At 37.9% G+C, this 25,012-nt stretch overlaps 1 protein-coding gene across 2 annotated transcripts; it reads left to right on the top strand.

Moving 5' to 3' along the window:
* The first annotated feature begins 290 nt into the window (after positions 1-290).
* On the top strand, positions 291-20,059 carry ciao2a (cytosolic iron-sulfur assembly component 2A). 2 transcript variants are annotated; one of them, XM_051920766.1, is made up of 5 exons: positions 291-469; positions 1,448-1,612; positions 9,618-9,667; positions 10,259-10,304; positions 17,515-17,636. In XM_051920766.1, the coding sequence occupies exons 1-5, from the start codon at positions 310-312 to the stop codon at positions 17,553-17,555; spliced, it is 462 nt and encodes a 153-aa protein (XP_051776726.1). In that variant the 5' UTR covers positions 291-309; the 3' UTR covers positions 17,556-17,636. The 2 variants fall into 2 exon arrangements, with proteins under 2 accessions (XP_051776726.1, XP_028678960.1); XM_028823127.2 differs by lacking the exon at positions 17,515-17,636 and adding an exon at positions 17,696-20,059 and having other exon boundaries at positions 293-469.
* Positions 20,060-25,012: the final 4,953 nt, after the last annotated feature.

A 25,012-nucleotide genomic window follows, 5' to 3' on the forward strand; every position in this document is an offset into this window, starting at 1 on the left:
TCGCAAAGATACTCACCTCTTCTAAAATTTATCATATGCAACACAAAAAAGATAAATTGCTGATTACTTGAGCGAACCAATTGTTTCATTATTTATTTGAGTACCTTTTTATTCATGACATTCTGCATTGGAACATTCTGTATTGGATTAACGGAGTGCAACAATGTTATCTTGCGATATATCTCTTTGCAGGTTCATTTGGCTCTCGACTATGAAGCCTGTGGTTGATGATTTCGTATTTCGATTTGTTTACCTCGCCGCGTGCTATCTAACGGTGAATGTCTTCAGCTGCTGGACTCTAAGGACTGAATGAATGCGGAAGTTGCAGTATGGCTGTTTTGGAAGATGGAAGGGTTCGTCGGCCTGCTCTCCTATTCAGTGTCCAAAGTACTTTTGCTTTCTGGGCTTTCTAGGAAGGACAATGTGCAGAAAGCCAAAAAGATGGAAGAAAAAGTGCTAGAGGTGTATGGTAAGGGTCGGTGGCTGTCTTTTATTATGGGCTGTGCTCTGACCCTGCGCCGGTTCACCTTGTCGCCCTCGGTCGTGTTTGGCGCCTCTGGTGTGGTCTGTGCTCTGTGCCTTTCATTTGTCAAAACCCTTGCAAATGTAGAAATAAAGAGAATGAACAAGTAACTGGAGTTGAATTACACTGTAGCAGTAATAAAAAATAGTGGGTAAAGAGAAGTGACTGTCTAGCAATAAAAACACCATCAACATGTGTGCAGGAATTATTGGCATTGGATATAAGAAAAAGAGTGATTAACGGCAGTGGAGCACCCTAAATGATCTAAAGAACTGCTCGGACTTTCATTATTTCAATAAAAAACGTTAATGTAACCTGAATAATTAGACCTCTTACACAGTGCCGAGTGACACCTACTTAGGATGTCGTCTTGCCACATACATACACGTATGTATTATTATGCATGCCTCACACCTTATTAATTCAAAATGCTTATAAAGTGCGGATAAAGTGATGTTCTAAAATTTGCCACGATGTGATCCCTTCACTTGTGGGTTATGTTATATTCTAAAGCCTCATTTGCGCAGTATTAGCAATTAGTTGCTTGAGTAAAGCAATTGGATCAGAAACTCCCTTACTGTTTAGTGAACATGTAATTTTATAGGATATTTGTCACGTGTACAGAGTACAGTAAAAGTTTTATGAGCAGGTTATCTTACTGTTAGTAATCTTATGAACACAAATTCCCTTTTATTATTCCGGTGACATCCATTTGTTTAAAAATAATGCACGTGGAAATGCCTGGAGTTGCACTATTGCATACCTCACATAATATGTAATACAAAATGTTTTTACATAATACACTCTTTACCTAAATTCAGTTAGTGTTTGATGGAAGATTTGTTCAACCCAACTGTGCATTAAATTATTACCACATTTTGTGTCAATAATAATTCTCTCTGTCAATATTTGTTGTTCCTTTAGATGCTATCCGCACAATACGTGATCCCGAAAAACCCAACACTCTGGAAGAGTTGGAAGTTGTTTCAGAGAACTGCATTGAAATGAAAGAAATTGCGGAGGATGAGTACCTGATCATAATCAGATTCACCCCTACAGCGCCACACTGCTCTTTGGCAACACTCATTGGTACGTTCATCAGTTACAATTTTTTTGAAGTTACTGTAGTATGTTGTTTAAGATAACAATATTGGAAAATGAGAGTGGTTGGTCTATGCAATCTACTCATAAATTTTGAAATCTTGGGGTTCCGGTATTTACAGGAACCCAATGACTGTCTCAGCAGTAATGACCATGAGACATCAAACAATCCTGGGTGGGGTGGCTGGCCATCACAAGCATACTCATCCAATACACACACACATACACCCTATTAATGTAAAGACACTAGTCGAACTAACAAAAATAAGTTTTGTAATCTGGGATAAAATTGATGAACACAAAGAAAATGTACAAGTAGAACCTGCAGACTCTTGGCAGATTGCAGCTGAACCTTGAACTGAACTCTATTTCCTGGAGATGAGAGGCAATTCAGTAATCTTAACATCGCCATGCTGCAACTGATCCACATAACAAATGGAAATTTAAGAGAAAAGGTGTTAGACCATACAGTATTTTAATGATTTGTATCTAATATCTGATTGAAAGTGGTGTTATGCAAGCTTACTGCATAAATGAGTGAAGGAAAATTAATGAGCAAAGCAAATATTGGATTGATTGACACCATTTGAGTATTGACCAAAAAGTAACAACACTGTCTCTATTTAAATACCCATCCTGATTGTATGTAAAGAATATTCTGGTATAGTTCCTTATTAATATTTGTAAATTTTCTGTCAGCACTGGCAAGGAAGGTCAGATTGTGTTGACACTAGGGGAAGTACCTAGCATTATACAGGATTATTTTTATAATGGGTTAAGATAAGAAAGCAAGTATTTAGTATCACATGGAGAAAATACACTCTTGTGCACTATAAGGTTGAACACTTCCATGTTTTATGGTAATTTTATAATGCAAATCCATTAGAGTCCTCAAATGGATTATAGAAGTAGAAAAATAAACAGTTGTAAAATAAATGAACAGTCTCATGCAGATTTATGGATTCATAACCTTCGATTTATGTCAAATCTCATAATGGTTTCTTGTGTAGATTTTGTATACTCAACTTTAGCAGCAGAAAGCATATACGTTTCCTTAAAGGGTTTTTATTTTGGTGTCAACACAAAAGATATTAAAATTAACAAGTGCAAATTACAGGTTATTTGTTAAATACTTTTAGAATTTGCTTTTTTGGGTTTTTTTTAAGACCAGCATACTGCAGTAATGCGTTTGAATTGTTCATCTTACTAGCTGTGCTACCAATCTAAAACGGTTTGAATTCTAAGCAATTAATGTAGACGTCAATGATAACATTTGTAGTGCATCATGCAATGCACATATTTCTGTTACATGCTATTTGGTATATTTGTAAAAGCAGTGGTATTGATTGTGAGACGCCATCAGTTGGAAAGACAGACTCGTTTTTGTCTGGTTAATGAGGTTTTCCCTCACATTCCAAAATATCTAGACTGACGTCTGTGCTGCCCTCAGATCTTCTCCAAGTAGCTTATTTATATCCAAAAAATTTGATACTCTTGTTACTGCAGTTGTTTTGTATTATTAGTTGTTGTTTTTATTTATTACTGTTTCAAATTATTACTATCTATTCACTTACGTCTATCTATCTATCTATCTATCTATCTGTTGATCGCACCATGATCCTGGGGAACATTATTTCATGCCACTCTGTCCTGTAGTACTGTTTATGGATGGTATGACAAACCATTTGGCTTGAGTTGAATCTTAGCCAGTTCGCTTTAGGTGGGTTGCTTGTGTGTCCTCCTGTGTTTTTGGACCTAGTTTTGAATGTTCCTACCGCATTCAAAGGACATACAGTTTAGGTTGATTTGCAACTCTTAATTTCCCTAGTTAAAATGAGTAAGGGTTTACATATGACTGCACCTTGCAGAAAGATGCTGCCTTGTCCAGTACTGAGTTCCACTGGGATCTGCTGCAGCCACCTGCAACTCTGTTTTGGAATAAGCATGTTTTGAAAATAGATGTCGATGGATATGTGTCTTACCCTTGCTTATCGTAATACTTTTTGTTCCGGACTTCACATCCAAATTTTCTGGACACAGGAGCAGCACAAAAACATTGTTGAAAATGAAGAACAAACAAGAGCATCCTTGTCTTGTACCACAGCATACAGAAAAAATTATGTGAGCATATGAAATGAGCCTTTAGAAATCTAAATTACTGTAGAGCTTTGTGCACTTCACTGCGAGTTTACATCTTGGTGCCACTTTAACATATAAACTCAAATAATGCTTTAAAAGTATACGTGTTCAGTTGGGTTTCATTCTACCCAACTAGTTTTGCCTTGTAACTACTCTCCTGTCCTAAATAAACATATCTTATTTTATTTTTAAAATGTGTTTCAGGATGATTTGTAAAGTGCCTGCATGCTGTGCACAGTGATTTGCACTCTGTTAACATATACAGTAAAATATTTAAACATATAGCTGCTTGGTGATAAGTACATGGGAACTATTACAAGCTTCTTTGTTTTTTGGACCAAAGCAAATCCTGTAATAATTGCGATTTTAATATTGAAAGAAAATGAACAAGAAAAATCAATTCTTAAAATTAAAAGAAGAAAAAAAGAAGAAAAAATGTATGGAAATTACTGTTTGGTTAAAGATATAACAATCCATTCCCTCTGTGTAATGTGTTGTATTCAAGCTGATGGAACTTGAAAGTGCTACATTTTTTAACAAAAGTTAATCACTTGGCAAATCTCTTTTGATTGTTGAATCAGATTCAGCTTCAAATGTACAATCACAGTTAATAGGCTTCCATCCATCCAGCCATCCATCCATTATCCAACCTGCTATATCCTAACTACAGGGTCACGGGGGTCTGCTGGAGCCAATCCCAGCCAACACAGGGTACAAGGCAGGAAACAAACCCCGGGCAGGGCGCCACCCCACCGCATGGCACACACACACCCACACACACTACGGACAATTTAGGATCATCAATCTACCAAACCTGCATGTCTTTGGACTGTGGGAGGAAACCGGAGCACCCAGAGGAAACCCACACAGACACGGGGAGAACATGCAAACTCCACGCAGGGAGGACGCAGGAAGCAAATCCAGCTCTCCTAATTGCGATGCAGCAGTGCTACCACTGTGCCACCGTGCCGCCCTAACACAGAAATGGCGCTGGGTCAAAAAACTACAGTTCATATTTAAAAACTGTGTGAATTACTATTATTATTATTTTTTTATTATTATTTTTTTTTATTTTTTCAAATTGGAACTTTTCAAATTCTGTTGAAAACACATTTAATGTCATTACAAAACTGCCTGTACATATTTACTGCACCTTTAATGTCAGAAAGTAATATAGAGATGGTATAGGGCAGTTATAATATTTTAAATGTTTGTGAGAAGGTATAAAAAAAGAAAAGCTAAACTGTGTAGAAGTAATCACAGCAGCAAGGTTTTTCATTTTCTGTTTATAATTTGCTTTGTTGTATTTTTTTAGAGATTTTTTTAACAAGACACGTTATACACATGTACTATGCTTCCCATACCATATAGGGTTATGGACAAGGTGTCATTTTTGCATTAATTACAAAAAATGTGCAGACAATTACTTAAGGGATATTTTCAAAATGGTTTCTCTCCCCTCAACTAAAAACAAAGTGAAGATCTACATTTGTTTGATAAATCATCTACAGTATTTTCTTTATGTAAAGAATGTCCAGAAGGGGGAGACTCCAAACCCAAAGAGCACAAAGGAGACAAAAGCTATAAAGAAAAGGGAAGAAAAAATAACTTTAATGTATCCGATCTCTACTCCTCTCACCCGCCTTCCATTTCTGGTTTGTCTTTCTATTGTCATCTGAACTCTTTCTCAATCTCTTCCCAAATCTAAGTTCAACTAATGTATGGATGGAAGGGTTGTTTAACTCACTGCCTGAAACTGCTTGCAGGAGAAGCTCTACTAGAACTTTCCAGACTGTGTAAAAGGCTAGGGAACCCATAACGTTTTTCTGACAGAATTCTCCTTTTCAAATGCAAGTGTCTCTGCATTACTGTACCTCAGCTTTCTATTACAGGATCAGACAACTCCATCCCGGCACTTGTCAATCATACTGAGAACCAGTAAATAAATAACAGTATCTCCCTACTGCCACATCATGGTGTGGGAATCTCAGGTATGTTTCCCATTGTCCTACAGTGCTCTGTAAATACATTGGTTGCCCAAAACTCAATTACTTTTAGCTTCCTTACATACTTTTGGGGCATGCAGCTCCCTTTCAACCATGGCATCCTACAGGCTAACTCTTATCTTGCATTATATAAGCATCATTGCATTTCCAGCCCTTGTTGCCCCCCTTTTTATAATGGCTTTGCCTTGCAAAACATTTACTGTCATGACTATTTCATAAACGAGGGCCTACCTCAGGAATTGATTAAGCTTAAACTTAAAATTTACCTAAGGGCAAGACAGCTATTTGAGTGAAAGCCTGTAGTTACTATTCCTTTTCTCAACCAAGGTTAGCCATACTTACAAGAGCAGCTAAAGTTAGTTTTGTAATAAGCCCTTCTTTTTTGTTCTATCCTTTTAATTCTTTTTAGCCCGATGTATAGGTACATTCTGCATTTTTTAAAATTATCATAAGTGGTTTTCTTCAACTCTCCCATTCAACACACTAATCTCTTTGTCTGTTAGCATACTGTGTTAATTAGCTTCTCCAGAAGGTGACGCCATTGCTTTTTTTTGCTGATGGTGTTTCCATTCAATGATTTTGTAAAGCTTGTGAGAGCACTTCAGGAAGACTGCATATGACATGACAGTGGCATTTGGTAAAATCTAACTAAATTTGACCTAGCTCTTTTATGAAAATGTACAGTTTTATGTATTGGATTATCTTTAACAAAGTATAAAAATATAGATCACTGTTATTGGCCTCTTAAAAAAAATTTTCTGAACAATTTGTAATGATTGTGAAAGCCATATATTTCATGTACCCCCAGAGGGCACTTATATAGCATCTGTTTAAAAGAAGCAGATGAGTGGGTGGGTGACTGTCTCAATTTTTTTCTGTAATAGGCATTGTTTTTATTCCTTCTTTTTCATTTCCTGATAGAAAATCGGAATGGTCTCTTCAAATTCAAGGCATGTGTGTTGGAAGCTGATGTATTCTTCAGCCTAGGAACTTTGCACAGAATCAATTATCAAGGGGTCCTGCTTCTTTTGATGTTTCCTTGATTATGTTACCAAGAGTGCGTGATGTCATGGCCTTCAGCTTCCTGCTAGCATGTCAGTTTGGTTTGATTTGAATTGCAGAAAATCTGTTTTCATCAGCACGTTTCTGTCTAGAAGAACTCTATTTCTGTTACACAGTTGCAGTTAAGGATAATTATATAGTTTGATAAACCAAATGTATGAAAAGATACATTCATGTTGGTTTCAAAGATAGAGACAGCAGCTGTTTAAGGAGACCACAGAAGTTACATTTTTATTCTGTTGCAAGTTTTTTTATATTGAAGAAAGGGAAAAGCTGTTAAGTTCATTACTTTGGTCTGTACGTGCAATAGTTTAGTGCAGTATAATTGACACAAAACCTAGAGACCTTTGTTTAAGACCCTTTACTGATCGTGCCACAGATATGTATTTAAAACATGCATACAAAGAAAGGAGGTAGTATATCTCATAAATATTCAAGGAGCTGATGGCTGAGTTAGAATGTTGTGTAATATAACTGACATCTTATTAACTAGAGCCAGCAACACATAAGAGGTCAATGCCCGAGACAAAGTGATGAGATGACCTGTCTGAGGGGCACAGCTGATCTAACAAGACATTTGGATGTAAAGGGCCACATAGTTTAATGCTTTGTGGCTTTCTGTTATTCTTATGTACACACACCATAGACAGACAGGACTGCCTGAGACAGTTTTCTTTCTTTCTTTCTTTCTTTCTTTCTTTCTTTCTTTCTACACAATAAATATATTAGAATTAAAAGATTAAAATTGCAGAAATGCTTTGGAACACATATTTTAGACTCTAATGAAAACTTGTAAAAATCCCTCTGATATTGCTCCTTGGAGAACCATGGTAGAATCAGCATTGCATTTTTGGTGTTTGACCACGTCATATTACAGAAGGTATAAAGCATTTTACATGATAGTCTGGAGCTTAACCAACATCTTTCTCTCTGCTACTGCCTCCATAGTGCCCAGACAAGTCTCTAGAACAATGCCAGCCTTACTTGTTAGGTGTATTGGCTTTTCATGTTCTTATATTATTCCTCCAAAATACCACTGGATAAAAGGGCAGACATGTATCCTCAGACTGATAGAACATAGGTAGAAATGTTCTACCCATGCCAAAACACCTGTGTCTCCTCAGAAAATAAAGTCAATTCTGGACCTTTTTGTATGTGGCTTCTGTGCTTGCAGCCGATCCAGAGTTCCTAAATAACATACTGTATGTACCTAGATCACCTATGCCTTTATTCCTTGGATGGCTACTTGATCATGTGAAACCTTGTTCTTCCTGAAGCCCCCTACCATCATCTTCACATTGCTAATGATAATCTATCAATATTTCATTTTGCACATAGGTGCATATATAATAGCAGATAGATAGAACTTACATCTCAACAAATTAGATCACTAGCTCTCTAAATTCCTCTTTGTATCCCTGACTTGTACACCCAGTTATTGCAGAGTCACCTGATAACTTCTGCATGTGGCATGTCACAGATTGTATATTTGCTTAAGAATTCCATGTAATTGGACAGAACACACCTTAAGCACCTTAGAGCTGATAGCAGGAACTATAATCTTGCCAGTGTAAAATTTTCTCAGATCATTTTACCTGATCAGCAGTGATGAACATTCTGTGACAGGTGAGATAGAGTTGTCCATACCAGGGGACTGTGACTCAAAACAACCTTCATAGGGGTTGCAGTGTGGTTTGGTTAGATGAGAGGCCTGCATTTGAAAGAAGTTTGGGTAATCGGTACTGAGGCAGAAATGATAATTGGTTTTGCCTGAGTAGATGCGCCCACATCATACATATTCTACCAGCCTCCAAACAGCTATCTTTCAAGGTAAAGATACATAACCTGCCATGTAATAATAATTTTTTTTTTTTTTTTTTTTTTATTACTCTGTATGGATCAATTTCTTACATATATTTTAAATTGCATGTTTTTTTGGAATGACAGCTAGTTTGTGTAGTATAAAGGTCCTTTTAAGATTGATAATTTAAATGAAAAGTATATAAAGGTTTAAGTCTTAAGAATGCAGAGGTTGGCCAAGTAGATAGGCTTGAGATGACATACGGTAACTACAATATACATACATACCTGTTTGAAGTCTATTAATCCTTCCAACAACCACACTATACTCTTCCTACTAAACTATTTCTCTACTAATAAAATGATAGCATTTTAAAAAAGTGCACCAACATGTCTTTAAATAGTTTAGTAGTAGCTAGTATATTTATGCAGGTCTGTGAACAGAACCATGCAGATTATGATATTCATTGTGTTCTTTTGGTCATCATTTAAATTAAATACCTCTGCTCCATTCTAAAAGGTTTGGCAGTGTAAACGGCATTTGACTTTTTTTTATGGAAATAATTACCTTTCAAGGGGCGGCATGGTGGCACAGTGGTAGCGCTGTGCCACGCAGTAAGGAGACCCGGATTCGCTTCCAGCAGACCCCTGTGACCTGTGTTCGGATTCAGCATGTTGATAAATTGATGGGTGAATTACCTTTCATTTTGGCTACATTACGTTTTAGCGCATTCTCACGGATTACAAATGAGCTATAGACCGATCCACAGTAGTATCTACTCAGCAGTTCATTCAGCTATCAGATTGTCAGTCACACAAAAAACAAATGAACTCTTTCTTTTGTGTTGGATCTGAAAAGAATCATATTTCAATCATTAAATGTATGATTTTAAGAGAATGACAAAATTTGTGGGATGGATATTTCAAACTGTAATACAAAGTTTATTGCTTGTCAAGTACTTTAATAAATGTATCTTTCTTTTTAGGTCTTTGTTTGCAAGTAAAGCTTCAGAGGTGCTTGCCTTTTAAATACAAGGTAAATGGCTTTTTTGTTTCACTGTGTTGTGAGCTATTTAAGAACAGCGTAGTGAAAAGCTGTGTCTGAAATGATTGTGCAGTTGTTTTCTACACTGAGGCGCTTGGGCTCTCCAACTTTAGAGATATTTGTCTTAAAAATATGCTTAAATCAAAGCATGTGGTGATATATTTCCTTGACAAAAAACACGTAGATGATTGATCTTAGGGAAATAATTCATAATAATTCATAATGAGTTTGCTAAGCTGGGCTTGGGTCCAGTCCCAAGTGGTTTGGCTGGGCTTCATCATGACTGTTCAGCAGCATAATAATAGAAAATATTGGCTGCATTCAGCCCAGCAAAACTTGATGCACCTTGGCACTGATCCTTTGAACACTTTTTATGTACAACAATATGAAAGTGTTTGTTTGTAATGGTGTTTTGACACACAGAAGACAAATGAGTAGTCATTCTTTTGGCTTCAGAATTGACTTGTCTGTTTGAGCATTTCCATTTACTTTGAATTCTAACAGCCAAACAGAAGGTACACTTTGTTGCAGCTATTTAATGTTAATAATATAAAGGTAACTGCACTGTTTTCTGTATTTTAGCTGGAGATCTACATTTCCCAAGGCAGTCATTCAACCGAAGAGGACAGTAAGTATAGCAACAGTGATATTTTGAGCCCTATGGTGCCTTCACTCTCTTCTGCTTGCAAGCTGTTGTAATTTGCAAATTCTGATGAAACTGGGCAAGGGCAAGGTTCAGCTAAAGCAACAGAAACATTTTCTTTTATACTCACTGAAATATTTCTTTCTTTTTTTACAAGTGCATTAGGAATGCACACTTTGCTCTATAATATCTAGCAAAAGAAGATTTTTGGAGGGAGTCAGGGGTGTGTCTGTTTGCCATATTTCCATATGTCTTTGAATATCAAATATATGCAGATGTTGCAACACTTCTTAACTGCCTTACATATTAATCAGATAGCGAGTTATAGCTGATTAATATTAATGTACTCTGATGCTTTTTAATGTTTATTGCATAGATTTTGCAAATTTATTTATATCTATTAAACAAAGCAGACATGGAGATTGTAACATGATGTTAGTGTCTCTTAGATGTGTCAGCACAGAACTTGTTCCATCTGTTAAACTGCAGTACATAATTGTGTTTGAAATATTCTGTATATCATGGATATTACTAGTAAAAACAAGTTTATACTCTTTTTATTTTTATTTATATTTTACGTTAACTGCAGTGTACATATACAGGTGTTGACTAGTGCACTCTTTTGGTCTCTTAACCCTATGGAAAGTATGTATTATGGTGACACAAGTAGTACAAATAGAAATTGTGCTAAGTGGGCAGCCCATCTGTTTCCCCCCGGAATTCTTGAAAAGCCAGTATCTCTAGCTGTTCGTTATTTCTTTTCATGCTTTTTCACAGACGCAACCTGAATTTTTAGTTTTCTTCTAAGCATTTCCAACTTTTGCCATCAAAGGATCAATGGAAATTAGAGGTTAACACGTTTGTGACAGTCACTCAGTTGCAATAGGTATGACTAATGATTTTGTTAACACTTACTGTAGTAAACTAGGCTCAATGAGAACAAGGGTTTGAGTAGTACCAGAGGAAAAAAGGAAAGAAAGGAGATGTTCCAGTGCAATAATTATTGAGGTTGTTTAAAAATGATCCAAGAGCTGTCCTGTAGTAAAGTGCAAACTTCTTAACTGGGTTTTATAGGCCATAGAATCTACTTTAATGGCAAGGGAAGATTAGCATGATGCAGTAGTTTCCATCATGTTCACAGTATAAAGTTTCTTTCTGTTGAGACTATATTTTGAAATATTCTTGAGGTAATGACAAGCATGTTAATTATAATGGAAGTTATTTATCAAAATATTTCTTTCTTGGGTTGTGTCAGCATAAAATATTAAAAGCCCTAAGTTTTTAAAAAATCATGTAGAGCAGTTAGCAACTTCTAACATAAACCCAAGTACACTTCTGATGCCTTTCAATATGTCTAATACATTTCAGCATTAATTCCCAGATTATAGGTGAGATACCCAAATGTTTGACGCAAAAATAATCCATAATCTTTCCCCATGCTGAACAAGTAAAGAGGTCAGGTTCAAAGCAGAAGTGCATTTTGTGCCTGTAGACATGTTGCTTTTCAAGTTGTTAGTTAGCAGTAAATGATTATAGCAAAGCTAGCATCATGGAGAAACTGTATGACATCACTGTTTATAGCATCATATGTTGATCAAAACTCATCATTTAGGGTGCCTCAGTTAAATCACAAATAAATCAGTGTGTCACGCTCTGCCATATTTCCACTTCCACTGATCAATTATAAATAGTTTTTAATTGTTCAATTTATCATATAAATGAGCTGATTTTTAAAGTTAAAGGATTGGTATGTGTATAGTGAACCTTTAAAAATGCTTTAATGCATGAAGTATTGCTGGGCAGTATACCGGTTCATACCGAAAACCGTTTTTTATTTTTTCTTTTATATGGATTTTTCTTATACCGCAACACCGGTTTAAATTGCCTAAACGACGTTCGGAACGTGGTGCAGCGGGAAACTGTTCAAGTGGGGACCTTTTTCACTTCTACACTGCTAAACACAGATTTGTTGCGCGGGGGCTCTTTTCCACTGCTATACCGCTAAATAGGTAGTGGTAGTGTAGGCATTGCGTGGTGAAAATGGACAGAGAACATTCCGAAACTGAAACTGTAGCTGACGATAAAGTTGAACATGATGACACAGAAGAACTTTTGCTGAAAAAAAGGAGTCATGTCCGTTGCCTGGAGATACTTTGGTTTTAAAAGGTTGGATGTGGACTCTTATGTTCAAATGTGTAAATACTGTTTCTATACTACTGAATAATACTGCAAGCCAAGTTGTACTTGTTTTATTTGTTTTCAATACAGTGTAATGTGCCTGGGTACTCTGTAATAGTGTGAAGACATGTTGACTTTATTCTCGACATTTCCACTTTAATCTCGACGCTTATGACGTGAATAAAGTCGACATGTTGACTTTATTCTTGACATTTCTACTTTATTCTCGCCGTTTATGTCAAGATTAAAGTCGACATGTTGACTTTATTCTCGTAATTTGTCATTAAAGTAGAACATCGTTATCTAAACTTCATCGTAAAATGAATATTTAATCTACTAGATTTTCTCAAACCCCGTCATAAGTTATATAGCACATTAAATGCTTTGTGTTAAGTGTTCCCCCGAGCTTCTTAAACTGACTTCCTCTTGCACTAAGAGGAGGTGCCGGCAGCGATCGTCGCACAGAATACATTCACTTCATGATATTCCTGCTCTCTGAACATTTAGAATGCTAAATGTTAGAAGATAAATACTTGATATAATTTTCATGGTGAAATGCATTAAAGCATGCATTAATCATGTGGGGTTACGGCGGCGTGGAGGTTGCACTGCTGCCTCGCAGCAAGGGTGTCTCGGGTGTACCCTGCCTTGCATTTGCATGTTTTTCTGGTGGGTTTACTCGGCATGCTTCAGTTTCCTTTCAAAGTCATGTAGGATGTGGGGTTTTGTTATGCTATATTGACCCTGCTAGTGTATGTTTTGCTCGTATTCACCCTGCGATGTGCTGGCGACTCGTTCAGGGATGGGCGCAACCCTGAATGGATGGCATAATTAAACATGTATAACGAAGATATTTGTAAAGTTCTGAATACTCCGTGGGCTAAGTTTATAACTAGTTTTAATTTCACAAAGACGTTTATCGTGTGGTGATTGGTTATGTGGAGAAAGAAAAAGGAAGGATAGGATCTGGGGTTTTGGTACGTCAGATAGAGACAGCACGCGTGCAATAAAGAAAGCCTGCTCAGAAGAACATGCATTGAATTCTGTGTTCGTGTCTCCGACCACCAGATCACAAACCCAACATTTACACAATATTTAAGTTAAACCTGTGCAATATCCATTCACACATCCAGTTTTTTGGAGCCTCGTCACACCTGCCATAAAGTTCTCTACACTGAACATACACCTGGGGACCCCTTACTGTGAGGAAGCAGCACTACTGCATCACTACCGTGCATGTGTAATACCTGCTTTAATGCATTTCATCATGAAAATGATATCAAGTATTTATCTTAGCATTCTAAACTTTCAGAAAGCAGGAATATCATGAAGTGAATGGATTCTGTGCGGTGATCGCCGTCTCCTCTTAGTGCGGAGGAAGTCAGTGTAAGAAGCGTAGTGATTAACAACTGGGTCGGGGAACACTTGACACAAAGCATTTAATGTGCTGCATTAACTTATGATGGGGTTTGAGAAAATCTAGTAAATTAAACATTGATTTTAGGAAGAAGCTTAGTTTACGACATTCTACTTTAATTATGAAGTAAACTATGAGAATAAAGTGGAAATGTCAACTTTAATCTTGACATAAACGTCGAGAATAAAGTGGAAATGTCGACTTTAATCTCGACATAAATGGCAAGAATAAAGTGGAAATGTTGACTTTATTCTCGACATATAGTTTGTTTTTTTCTTCCGTGTCTGTATTTTTTTTTCTTCACCGTGGCCCTAATACGATTCCGTAGGGCTATACCACAAATAGCATTATAAATACAAGTTGCAGTTTTATTATTTATGTATATAGCTTAGCTTGAAGCAAGGTCCATATTAATGCAGTTTGCCTAAATGATGGTTCAGTTGGTAAAGATGTCATCACCAAGTTGCACTTGTTTTATTTTATTTTAATTTGGTGAATACTGTGTAATGCACCTGGGCTTGAAGCCTTGAAGTAATAGTGCAACTATCAGTAATAATACTATTATTTATTTTATTGTTATTTTTTATTAGTTTAAATATTATGCAGTTTAATGATGGTAAAGTTGTTTAAAAAGTCACTTTAACATGTCAGTGAACAGAGATTGTTAACATTAACAGAAAGTGTAGTTGGTTTACAAAAAATATTTATTATTTATTCCTTTTCTAAGATATGTTCAGTGCAATACAACTTTTGACAAGCACTTCTGGATATTTTACGAAGTCTAAATGCCTCTTTGGATGGTTGAAAATATGCTGTCAAAATTATAGTTTTAAGTTTTTGCAAAATTTGTTCAATAAAAAGGTTCTATATTTTGACTACATCTGTCATGCAATGTGATTCCTTCTCTTCATTAGTGCCACCCCCTTGAAAACTATCACTTTATGGGGCCATGCAAACCTGTATTAATAGTTGTGTGCACATTAAAATGTTTTTTTTTTGTACAATGTACAATGCTCTTGACAGTGGAATAGGTTATTCTTAGCCAGTAATTGCAGTGGAAAATGTGGTTAACATCCACACATGCATGGGGGGAAAAAAATACCGTTGAATACCGTGAAACCAAGATAATATAGGAAAATACCGTGATATAGAATTTTGGTCATACCACCCACCCCTAGCATGAAGGCAGCTGTCTGATCTCACTAGTCAAGAGTAAAAGATACATTTTCAGGCAATAAAAGGAAATACATTTTCAGGTGATACACAGAAAGTGCCATCATGCAGTGTCTTTTTTTTACCTTCATAGTTCATGACTGGTGATCATTTAATGTCCACTGAAGGGGAACAAACTACGGAGACTTGGTCATGAGGACTGATTTTCTTCATCTTGTTTATTCATCTTCATCTGTGTTTATTTACACAGAACCTACAGATTTTAAAAAAATGCAAGGTACTGAATTGGGCCTTTGTGAGTTAGTTGAAATCCATTATTACTTCAGAGCTTAAGCTTGGGTAATTTCATGTCAAATCATCACAGTTTTGGACCTCATCGTCACAGATTTTAACGAAACTTGGCATGCTGATTTGATCATATGAGTAACCGATGGAACTGAAATTGCACGTGGATTAATATTAAAGGAGATTTAAGCTAACAAAGGTTGAACTTTTAGGGGTGAGGTGAAATTATGACTTTGACTGACTATATCTCTCTAAATATTAGTAGCACAGAAATCAGTCAGTCAGTCAGTCATTTTCCAACCCACTATATCCTAACACAGGATCGTGGGGTCTGCTGGAGCCAATCCCAGCCAACACAGGGCGCAAGGCAGGAATAAATCCTGGGCCAGCCCACCTCAGGACACACACACCCACCACTGACAATTTAGGATTGCCAATGCACCTAACCTGCATGTCTTTGGACTGTGAGAGGAAACCGGAGTACCCTGAGATAACCCACGCAGACATGGGGAGAACATGCAAACTCCATACAGGGAGGACCCTGGAAGTGAACCCAGGTCTCCTTACTGCGAGGCAGTAGCACTACCACTGTGCCACCGTGCTTCCTTAGCACAGAAATGGTTCTCATATTTTTTTTAAAGCTCTTTTCCAGCTCTGTATTTTTTGTAAATACTATGCTATCCCCAAAATGAAAAATTACAATGTTATGAGTGATTATAATATTAAAAATTGAATAGCAAAAAAAACTGTTTCAAAATTGGTTAGTTTTTTACTAAAGCTAGCATATAATATCATGAACATCTCCAGAAAACGTGATCTTTGGTTTTTGACTCTGACTCCTTGAGGCAAGACAGAGCAGTTCTGTTTAAACTGGATCCTGGGAGTACTTCTTGTGTTTGCCCACAATCAGATGTAAGTACTTCCATGTCAGGTGGAAGTCTCTGGAAGGCAGGGATGGTTCCTCCCTGCAGCTTCCCCTGGCTACACCCATGGCATGCATCAGGGCTGCTCCCCGAGACTACACTTTCCAGCATGCCTGTGGGCTGAAAAAAGGTACAGCGACACAAGAATGTTGCCTTCCTACGTATCAGGGGAGTATTGGCTCTGGGAACCCCTCTGATCATTTTATCCTTCTGGCCTCCCTTCCTGGCAAGGGATCAGTTCTTGATGCTGGATGATCCCTGACAACACTTTCAATCTAGACTGCCAACCTGCTACTTCTGTCCATAGGAACAAAAAGCAGAGACACTGTGAGTCTTGAATTGAATATCTTCCTAGTAGGCTGTCCACCACATATTTGAAATATTGTATAATTCTTAGGAGGGGTCGGTTGGCCACCACAACATTGTCTCGGCTTTCAACTGTGACTTGTTGTTTCTGGAAACCAACCATGGGCACTCCTTCCCCCTCAGATATTGTTTGCAGGAGGGCTGTTATGATGTTAATAGACTTGTATTACCATGATTTGTTTATGTTAAACAAACTGAAATTTCTCTGTTTTGCAGAGTGTTAAAATTGATAGGGTCCTTCATATATGTTGTAATGGATGGCCAGCAGCCTTACCTGGCTGGGACACCCATGAAGTGGAAGGACCAGGAAGAGAGCATGCACAGGGCATTATCTCTCCTGGAGCGCTAGATGGCAGCCCCCCTGGATTGTAGCGGTGCCTCGGATTCTCACAGGGCAGCATGTTGATATGAATTCCATGGGTGCCACCAGGGGGTGCTGCAGGGACTGGGGAGCCCTATTTCATGGGGTTTCCGTCTCACCCAGGAGTGCTTTCGGACCACATGTACGGAACACCAGAAGTACTCCCTAGTGGAAGATAAAAGGACCTGTCTGCCTCTGATGGATGACCCAGAGTAGGGGGCAAGGTGGACAAAGCTTGTGTGGAGGAGGCAGTGACCAGTGAAAGATAGAGAAAGGAAGACAAAGAGTTTGTTTAATATGCTTTATTGTTCTTGAGGTTGTGGTGGTGGGAAATGCTTGTGAGAAGAGTTTTCCCACAACACTCTTTGCTCTTTTACCTTGTGTCCATGCCTGTTAGGTGCCTGCAATAGGTGTTTGGGGAGCTGGAACACACCCTGGTGTCCACAGTCTAAATGCTGTATAGTTTAATTATTCCGTGTCATTTTATTTTAGCTAGAAATGTGTACTCAGTGAAGAGCACTATACAAAAATAAACTGAACTGAATATTACAGAAGACAATTTTGGGGGAGTAAGCTTTTTCTTACATCCTGTGTTATGTTTATTGTAGTAAGCACTTCCTATGCATTTTTTAACATCTGTTTTTTATCTTTTTATTTCTTGTTTGTTTTGCAGTTAACAAGCAGATCAACGATAAAGAGCGAGTGGCGGCTGCTATGGAAAACCCTGGTCTTCGAGAAATTGTAGAGCAATGTGTAGTAGAGTCAGACAACTGATGCTTCGGAGGTGTGCTCTATCAAGGGATGTCTGTTAAACAGCAACATATGTTTTTCAGAGATCAGCTTTAAAGGACAGGAAGTGGATTGCGTGTAAACTTTCATTCAGTTCACTTGTGCCTGATTCTGTTGTTCAGTTTAATATATTAGTTAATGAAAAAATGGCTTAGTTAGATTCTCCTTTATCTGTAGTGATTGTCCAGAAGCAGAGTATCTAGGTGACAATGACGGTCAAGCAGACTACATGGAACATTCTATATTTATATTCAAGGAAAGCATACTTGGATACAGAATATGCAAGACTAGCCATTTTTAATGCTGACAGTTCACTATAGCCTTAAACGTTAGAGCATAAGTGGTCTGTAGATGTTGGTAGTTAACTCCTATATCCCTCATGCCTTCACATGAACACTGATGGCCAATGCTGCTAATGTGAATCTCTCTTCTCCCCTGCCATTTGGCCAGTGTTTTGTTGTCACTGCAAACATTACTACTGATTTTGTTAGCGAGCTCTTAAATAATTCAGAAAATCTGAATAAAAATCATGATGAAATTAAGGAAAGTTATCTGTCTTGTAAAACGAATGGCAAGCTGATTTGCCAGGAGGTCTTCCATAAATCAGTTCTCCAGCCTAATGAAGAAGTGCAAAATAAATTTTGCACTCTCTGACACCTTTCTTTGGACAGACAAAAACAGTTTTAGAAAAGCTTTTGTATTTTAAACGGCATCTGCTGTAATGGGTAATTTGGCAAAATAATTTAGAGCAAAAGGGCACTTGTACATTTCTATGTGGGTGTCAATGGACTTTTGTCATGTTCTGCTGACTGTGCTCTGGACATGAAAAGTGTGGTCTTTGAAGAATAATCGGTGTATATTGTCATTTTTAAATTTCCACTGACTTTCAGATTTATTCTTTAGAAGGTCATCATGATTCTTGATCTTTGATTTCTTTGTGTTTAAATATTTTCAGAATGTTACATTTAGCAATAATACTGTTGTGCCTTCTTTTTCTTTCTTTCTTTCATGTTTCATACACTCTTAGTTTTGTATGAGGTGTTTACTCCTTCTCTCTGAACTGTTGGATGACATTAAATTAAAAAAGGACAGACTTGTGGTTGGTGGCTGTCTATGTACCATCATGCCTCCATGTAGCTGTAACAAAAAGAAACATTCCTTGTGTTGCTAATGCTGCATTTAATGACCTACAAACAAATAGTCTGCCTTTTTTCTTTGTTTGATTGAAAGGATGAAGGCAGCTTCTCAGGGATGGTTACTGCCTAAGAAACGCACATGCCACAAAAGAAGTGTGTTGTGTTTGTATTTTTATCCCGATTGATTTGCCCAATTTTGAAAGGTTATTTTCCTAAACCACTTTTTGTTATTAACTTTATTGCTTTGGAGGAATGCCGATAAGCTGTGCTGTGACTGGAATAACCTTTAAACTGTGGTACAGTATATATATATATATATATATATGTGTGTGTGTGTGTGTGTGTGTTAGCTTTAAAAAAAAAAGAGGAACTGCTGCTCCCTAACTCGAATAACTTGCCATTTTCCTTTCAACATACTTTCTCAGTGTTTTTATTCATGTTAACAGTCTGGCTTTTATTTGAGGCCTCGCCCACAAATCCACAGTCATTTGTGGCTCAGCCCTCCATTAGGGAAGTGTCTGTTGTCTTTTCCTTGTTATTTTTTAAGAAACATAGCTAGGAGCAAAAGAAAAGATTGTGTTCATTCTTTGCATAAATGAAGTCCTTCCTTCTGCGGTCACGTCTCTGTGTGCTGAAGTGAATGCTGTCTGGGAGCAAGAGATCTTTTTAGCCATTAAAAATCCCAGACATCTCGAGAACGGTGATATTACTGATGAGAAACCAATTGACACAGTAGAATAAGAGTTGGAAATAGCATTTCTATTTATAATTATGGCTGCTTGAATTCTTTATTTCAACAGGTATAATAGACTTTTTTGGTCTAATGTAATTTGGTGGCATTAGTTTAAAGTTGTGCTAAATTAAAGTGAATTTGTGTTTTTTTTTTTGTTGTTTTTTTGTCTTACACTAAATTATTAGGGATGGAAGTACACTAAAAATTCCATATTTGTGTGCTTGTTTTTACTAAATCATGATTTTTTTATTCTCCTGCAAGTCAGTTATTTGGTATCACTGCTGAATGTCTGCTCAGTTTAATTTTAAATATGAATTGCCACCAAATGTACTTTATATTTTGTTATTTGCTACACTAATAAAGCAAAAGATTAAAGTTACCTTATTGCTCACAGAATGCTTTTTAGATTATTAGATATTATTATTAGATAAACTTTATTAATCCCTGGGGGAAATTCTGATACATACAGCAGCAGAAGCATTTAAAACAAGGATACAGACTCACAGGACAAATAATACAGCCAATCTATCAATCAGCTGATAAGTAAGTAAGTAAATAAATAAATAAAAATAAACTTAACAAGTACATTGGGTGGAAGCAATGAATTGCCTGATAGCATTGGGCAGAAAAGACCCCCAGAGGTGCTGCTTAGCACCTCTGTGGTGGAATAAGCCTCTGGCTAAATGTGCTCCAAGAGAGATCCTAATGGGGTGGATTTTTCATGATGGCATCCAATTTTGCTATCATCCTCTTTTCTACATCAGCTTCCAGCTTGTCCAAGGTTCACCCTGTGATGGAACAGGCTTTCCCATAAGTTTACTCAGGCATTGTGCTTCTTTTGAGCTCAAGTTGCTTATTCAGGAGACCACTGTGTAGAACACCACACTGTCTCCTAGACTGGTAGAACATTTCCAGCAGCTTGCTGCACACATTAAAAGACTCCTTAGCAAGTGCAGTCTGCTCTGGTCCTTCATATACAACACCACTGTGTTGTCAGACCAGTCCAGTTTGTTTTTTATATGGACCCCTAGATACTTGTAGCTTTTCACCACTTCCACGTCCTCTCCATGGATGATGACTGGTCTCAGAGGCTTCTTGGCATGCCTAAAGTCCACCACCAGCTCTTTTGTCTGCTGATGTTGAGTTGCAGGTTGTTGTCCCTGCACCACAAGACAAAGTCCTCCACACCCTTCCAGTTCTCTGACTATTCTTCATTATTAATACAGCCTATGATGGAGGAGTCATGTGAAAATGTGTATAGGTGGCAATTGCTAATATAGTGCTGGATGTCTGTTGTGTAGAGGGAGACAGGACAGTACCCTGAGGTGCTCCAGTATTATGGTAGTCTCCGGGTAGGCCGGACTTCCCTGGCCAGTCGCACTGGTGCCCCTAGTCCTCATCTCAAGTGTCACAGGGCCTATAATAAGTATTCACTCCTTTTCTCATTCTATTTTTATACAACATTAAATCACAGTGGATTAAATTTGCCAGTTTTGACACTGACCAACAGAAAAAGGCTCCTTAATGTCAGAGTCAAAGCAGTTCACTGCAAAGTGATCTAAATGAACTGCAATTATAAAACACAAAGTAATCAATTACGTTAAGTATTGAACTCCTTCAAGTGAGTATTTAGAGAATACACCTGTGGCAGCCATGACAGTTGTGACTCTGTTTATACCCTAGTCTCCCTATTAGTTTTACACATGGCCATTTTTTCCTCCTTCAGCAAAACTGCTGAAGTTCTGTCAGGTTGCATGAGGATTGCGAGTGAACAACCTTATTCAGTTCAGCCACAAATTCTGAAATGGATTGAGATCTGGGCCTACGCTTATCAAGCGTCTCAGAATTACTCCAAAGAAATGCACTAAATGTCTGACCAGGACAAGAGATTGTTCTGCCTCAGAGCAAGACATGAGAAGTACTTGTGAGTACTCCAGTGAGGAGTAGGAAGCCATGTCTGAGAATTAATGAAGTCACGATTTTTCAGCCCCCTCTTGCCATAAATTGCCACTCATGATGATGTTTTGTAGTTTTCTAATGCTAAGGCTTCACCAAAAAGATGATTATATTAGTAATATTCAAAGTAGTACGAGAAGAAGAAGGAAAAAATAAGAAGGTGTAGAATGTTGCGCTAAGCTGCACATAATTGCTGCCACTTCACAACAACAACAAGAATAAGGCTGCAATGGACACTCAAAGACTGAGACACACACTCAGAATAAGAGCTAATCCTGATAATGGGCACATTTATCTTTATATATAATCTTCATTTGGATCTTGATCTTTCTTTGTCCGCGAAGTCATGTTCCCCGGACACTGCCTTGTGTGGTGTTCCTGCTGTGTTCAGTAGAGGGCAGTAGTGATGGAGGAGGAGAGGAAGTGAGGGTGAGGATCGTTGGATGAGGTTGGAGTGTGGTGATTAAAGAGGATTGAACTAAAGGAGACTACGTGCTGTTTGTACTGGCTGAATACACACACCTTGGTTGTTACTTTTGTTTACAAACACTGTCGATAGCACTCTTTGTGTTTAGATCTGGCGTCGACACCGTGCTTTGCGTTTAGATCTGGCGTCGAGACTGTGGTTTTTTGTGTTTCTATCGACCGTCGTTGGCAGCACTTCGTCCAAATCGAATGTTCACCCACTTCCTGGAGTCGGCAGTCAGAGTATATAAGTCGGACACACTTCTGTGATTTTCCATCAGTCGGCGTTTGGAGTTCAAGAAAGAAGCATTGGTTCTTCCTTACTCTTTGGATTGCCACAAAGCAACCTGCGAGATTGGAGAATGGTTGAGAAGAGACCGTGAGAGGAAACGACAGCGTCATGAAAACGAGACGGACTGTGAACAGAGAGACGCAGAAATGCTCCTCCACCACCACATAATTACTATTTGGACAGTGATTCCGAGTAGGCCGTTCCTATCGAATCAATGTCCAAGGGTTTTGTTTTGTAATTTTGTTTCCCTTATAAAAAATCATAATGCTGTGCGACGAACGGCCCAGTTCACGACTGGCAGCCGCGTTTAAACAGGGAGCCCTTCACAGACAACTTTAACACGCGCAACGTAGTTGGGCGCACATGGCTAGTTTAACAATAAATGATCCACCGCCGTACATTCAGAAGGGTCACCTTCCCGCTGTTATGGCCAGGGCTATAAGTCATATTCACTCATAAGATGGCTCATGAGCTGAAGTTAGGAGTAGTTTCATACATTGCAAAATCAATCAAATGCTTTTACTTCTAGTCCTTAGAGTAGGGCCAAATTTGCCTCACTCTAAGAATTTTGAGACATTTGGTAAATACAGGCATTGGACTCTGACTCAGATGCTCCAGGACATTAAGATTGTTATTTTTATTACCATTCCTGTGTAATTTCAATTTTCTGCATGGGGTTATTGTTTTGCTTTAAAACTTTCTTGTAAATTGCATCAGGAATTCACAGTATTTTGCTGCATTTGTGTTCCCCTCACATGCCTTCCAGGGCCTGCTGCAGAGAAGCAATCCCAGTGTATGGTGCTGCCACCACCACCATGCTTCATGTTGCAATGGAGTGGTTTTCATAATGTTTACTGTTTGTCTGATGGCACAACAAACATGATTTTGGTGTCATCAGACCATAGAAACTCCTTCCAGCTGACTTCAGAGTCGCCATGTTCCTTCTGGCAAACTCCAGCTGAGATGTCATGCATGCTTTTTCTCTTTGCTGCTCTCCCCCAAATCTGCAACTGGTGAGGCACCCTGGCAACAGTGTGGTGGCTGGAAACACAATTCACACGCACCGCAGTATGGGAGGAGGCGGGGTGATGAGAGGAGAGGCAACAGTTAAGTATACAGTTTAGCAACGTTCAGTAAAGTTCAGTAGTCTTACCTGCATCAAGAAAACGTCTGGCATGTTTTCTTCCCTTGCAGGGCATTACAATAGTTGTCTGAAACAGGGTCTCCAATCGCTACCACTGTAACTTGTAACTCCTTAAGAGTTCTCAGAGGTCTCTTGGTGGTCTCCCTCACTAGTCATCTTCTTGCCTGATCACTCGTTTTTTCTGGACAGCCAGCTCTAGGCAGATTTCCAACTGTGCCGTACTCTTTCATGTCTGATTTAACTGGACTCCAAGGAATATTCAGTGACTTGGATATTTTCGTGTCTCCACTGTAAACTTCAAGATAATGAATTATTTTTTCTTATTTGACATATGAATAAAGTATTTTGGGGGGGGGGGGGGTGAGTTGTGGTTTTCTTTGTTTGCTTTGCTTTCGATTTTGTAAATGATTTGTTGAGTATCAATTAATAAAGTTCAATTTAAATTTCAATTGTACTGATTTGTGCTTTTCACTCACCTTTTCAGTGTTCTTTTGTCTTCATTGTGTAGGTTAGGCCACCATATTGACTCACCACAAGTTGGTCCTTCCAGATGCTGGGCATTATGATTACAATCAACTGAAACCCAGACCGGTGATCTCCATTGAAGTAATAATGGGACTTCTAATACCAGTTGGCTGCACCAGTGAGGATTGACAGGTGTCATATTAAAAGGGGTGAATACTTATGAAATATTTGTAATTAATTTAGAGCCCTTTGCTGAGATCGTTTGACATTAAAGAGTCTTTTGTTAATCAAAAAAAGCCAAATTTGATCTGCTGTGATTCAACGTTACACAACAATTAAATGTAAAAACTTTAAAGGGCTTGAATACTTTTGACAGGGCACTGTGAATTTGAGTCTGCGACAGAACTTTTCTCGTTTATCTGTAGAATTTCACGTAACCTGGCAGGGCAGGTCATGGCTTCCTTTACATTCTTTTTGAGATGACACATTTGTGTTCATTTTTTGAAGTCTATTTAAATAGTTTTTGGTCAGATCGCCAATTTTCATACTCATGAGTGGTCTCTGGTGTCATTCCCTTTGGTTTCTTTGTGTATGAAGTGGACTCGTTTATGTTAGTAAATAAGTGCCCAGACTGACACTGATCACATTGAATATAGTCCTGTAATCTCACACATATAAGAAACTCATATTGAACGATTTTTTAAAGACTAGGGGGCTTTGCCCGCCAACCCACGTGCTTGCGCTACATGCTAGCCTCTTTGTGGTTCTTCCGCTCGCATATGGGGATGCAGCTGTACAATTTACTAACTATTTTACATTACAGTGAGTAATTAACCATATTAAAAAAATAGTAAAACATAATAATTTGAAAGTAAATTACGTTTAATGTTGCATTAGAGGTATTCGTTGCGTAATACGATTTTGTTCTGTTTGGCTTTGAAATTAACACACAAAATCTTTTTAAACTTACACTTTTACTGTAAAACTTAAGTAAAACAATTTTTTGGATT

Source organism: Erpetoichthys calabaricus, chromosome 17 (genome assembly GCF_900747795.2).
Source record: "Erpetoichthys calabaricus chromosome 17, fErpCal1.3, whole genome shotgun sequence".
Taxonomy (NCBI): Eukaryota; Metazoa; Chordata; class Cladistia; order Polypteriformes; family Polypteridae; genus Erpetoichthys; species Erpetoichthys calabaricus.